The sequence below is a fragment of the Solanum tuberosum genome, unplaced genomic scaffold (genome assembly GCF_000226075.1).
Source record: "Solanum tuberosum cultivar DM 1-3 516 R44 unplaced genomic scaffold, SolTub_3.0 scf00175, whole genome shotgun sequence".
In the NCBI taxonomy this organism is placed as follows: Eukaryota; Viridiplantae; Streptophyta; class Magnoliopsida; order Solanales; family Solanaceae; genus Solanum; species Solanum tuberosum.
Window position 1 is genome coordinate 585,008 of NW_006239098.1, and position 1,614 is coordinate 586,621.

Here is a 1,614-nt window from a genome sequence, read left to right on the forward strand (position 1 = left end):
CAAAATCAAGTGAGTTGTACTAACTTTTGTATACTCTAATTTCGAGTTTATTTTTTGTACATTAAGATGTGTTCTATGGATTTGTGTTGATTTTGTTTGTGGGTTTTGGTAATCTTGAAATATGAGACAAGGGTTCTACTTGGAAGAATGATTTTGCCATAATCGAGTTACACTTTGCAATTAGGGTTTGTTTTAAGAGATTAGTGATATTATAAAAGATGTCAAAACCAGATCTAAACATAATCACTTTTTGTTGTTAGTAATCAACTGTGAATAAGACTACTTTTTTGTTGTTAGTAGTCACTTTTTCTATCTGGGTTTAGCTTGAACAACAATAAGATTATGAGCATTATCAGGAATACATTTTGCTATGCTTGTTGGGTCTTTGAGTTCTATTTTTAACTTCTGTTTGTATTTTTCTATTTTGAAATTGTTAATTTGAAAAGTTTAGTATAGGCATTGTATAACTCGTTTTATGAGAATATATAGTGGTGTTTAAATTCTGTTTTTTTTTTTCTATTTTAGAAGGCCTTATTGCAGCTTATGAAACATGTGTGGAGTTTTGTTTCTTCGTGAATGTGTTTGCTGCCTGTTTGTCCTAAGAACAGCTAACCAAGTAAGCTCTCTTTCTCTATCTTATTCTATTTCATTTTTCTTGGTTTGTCAAAGTCATGACTTAAAGAAAAAATGTTTATTTGTGATAGTCGATTAGTAATTTCGATATGTATTTGGTAGCTGATTCAATTATAATTTTTACGTATTGTCAAACATTGTCGAATTAAATACAAGTTAATGAAAATGGTTCAAGAAAGAGAGTTTTAGATAAGAATTAACATTATCAACTTAAAGAAGTTGTTCATAAACTAAACAAAAAATGATTTTCTATTCATACACATAATTAAAGAAATGAATAACAAACAAACAAAAAATGACATCTATTGCCATCAACTTTTTTTTGCCACACACAAGAAAGTAAACAAGAAGAGACTAGCAAAATTTTCATCCAATATTTTTATCTATACCTAAATTTCTGCAGTAAGTTAATCAAATTTTGGTGTATCTAAAGATTTTTTCCTTGCTCCATATCAAATGAAAGATTCTTCTTGAGTTCTCGTTGTCATACTCTGCTGGATTAGATATAAGTGATTGAGATCTCTGATGGTTAATCAGATTAACATGTCTTTCACAAATTTTAGATTTAATGTAAAGTATGCAAAGTTCAATTTTTCATAGCTATTAAGTAATTGCTTGCTATCTTTGCTCTACTTCTCTGTTTCTTTTCTTTGTGCCCCTCTATTTATGTAAAGAAATTCACCTGATCAACATACAATGATATTTAAGTTTGTATTTTTTTCTTTTCCACATGGTGTTATTATAGTTTGTGGAGAATATGTGGACCTTTGCTTCTTCGTGAACGTGTTGCTGCTTATTTATCCTAAGAACAACTATATCAAGTTTACGTAAGTACTACTTATCTCTCTTAGTTTGTTTAATATTTCGGGTTGTCCATCTTTATGCTTGATGAAACTTTCAGAAGGGTATTGATTGTGAGCAGACATGGGATGATTATGCTATGATGGTTAATATTTCAAATGTTATACACAGATTTTGCTG

General features: G+C 29.3%; 1 protein-coding gene across 3 annotated transcripts in view; it reads right to left on the reverse strand.

Moving 5' to 3' along the window:
• The window catches only part of LOC102579555 (oxygen-evolving enhancer protein 2, chloroplastic-like), a 7,482-nt gene that overhangs the window by 2,930 nt on the left and 2,938 nt on the right, over positions 1 to 1,614 (reverse strand). Inside the window, exon 3 of one of the 3 annotated variants that reach the window (XM_015311777.1) lies at positions 1,039 to 1,124. The exons of 1 other annotated variant lie outside the window; for it this stretch is intronic. In XM_015311777.1, coding sequence (XP_015167263.1) covers positions 1,086 to 1,124 — 39 coding nt within the window. In that variant the 3' untranslated portion in view covers positions 1,039 to 1,085. Of the gene's footprint in view, positions 1 to 1,038; positions 1,128 to 1,614 lie in introns of those variants that run through there. One more of the 3 variants, XM_015311776.1, reaches the window with a different exon arrangement.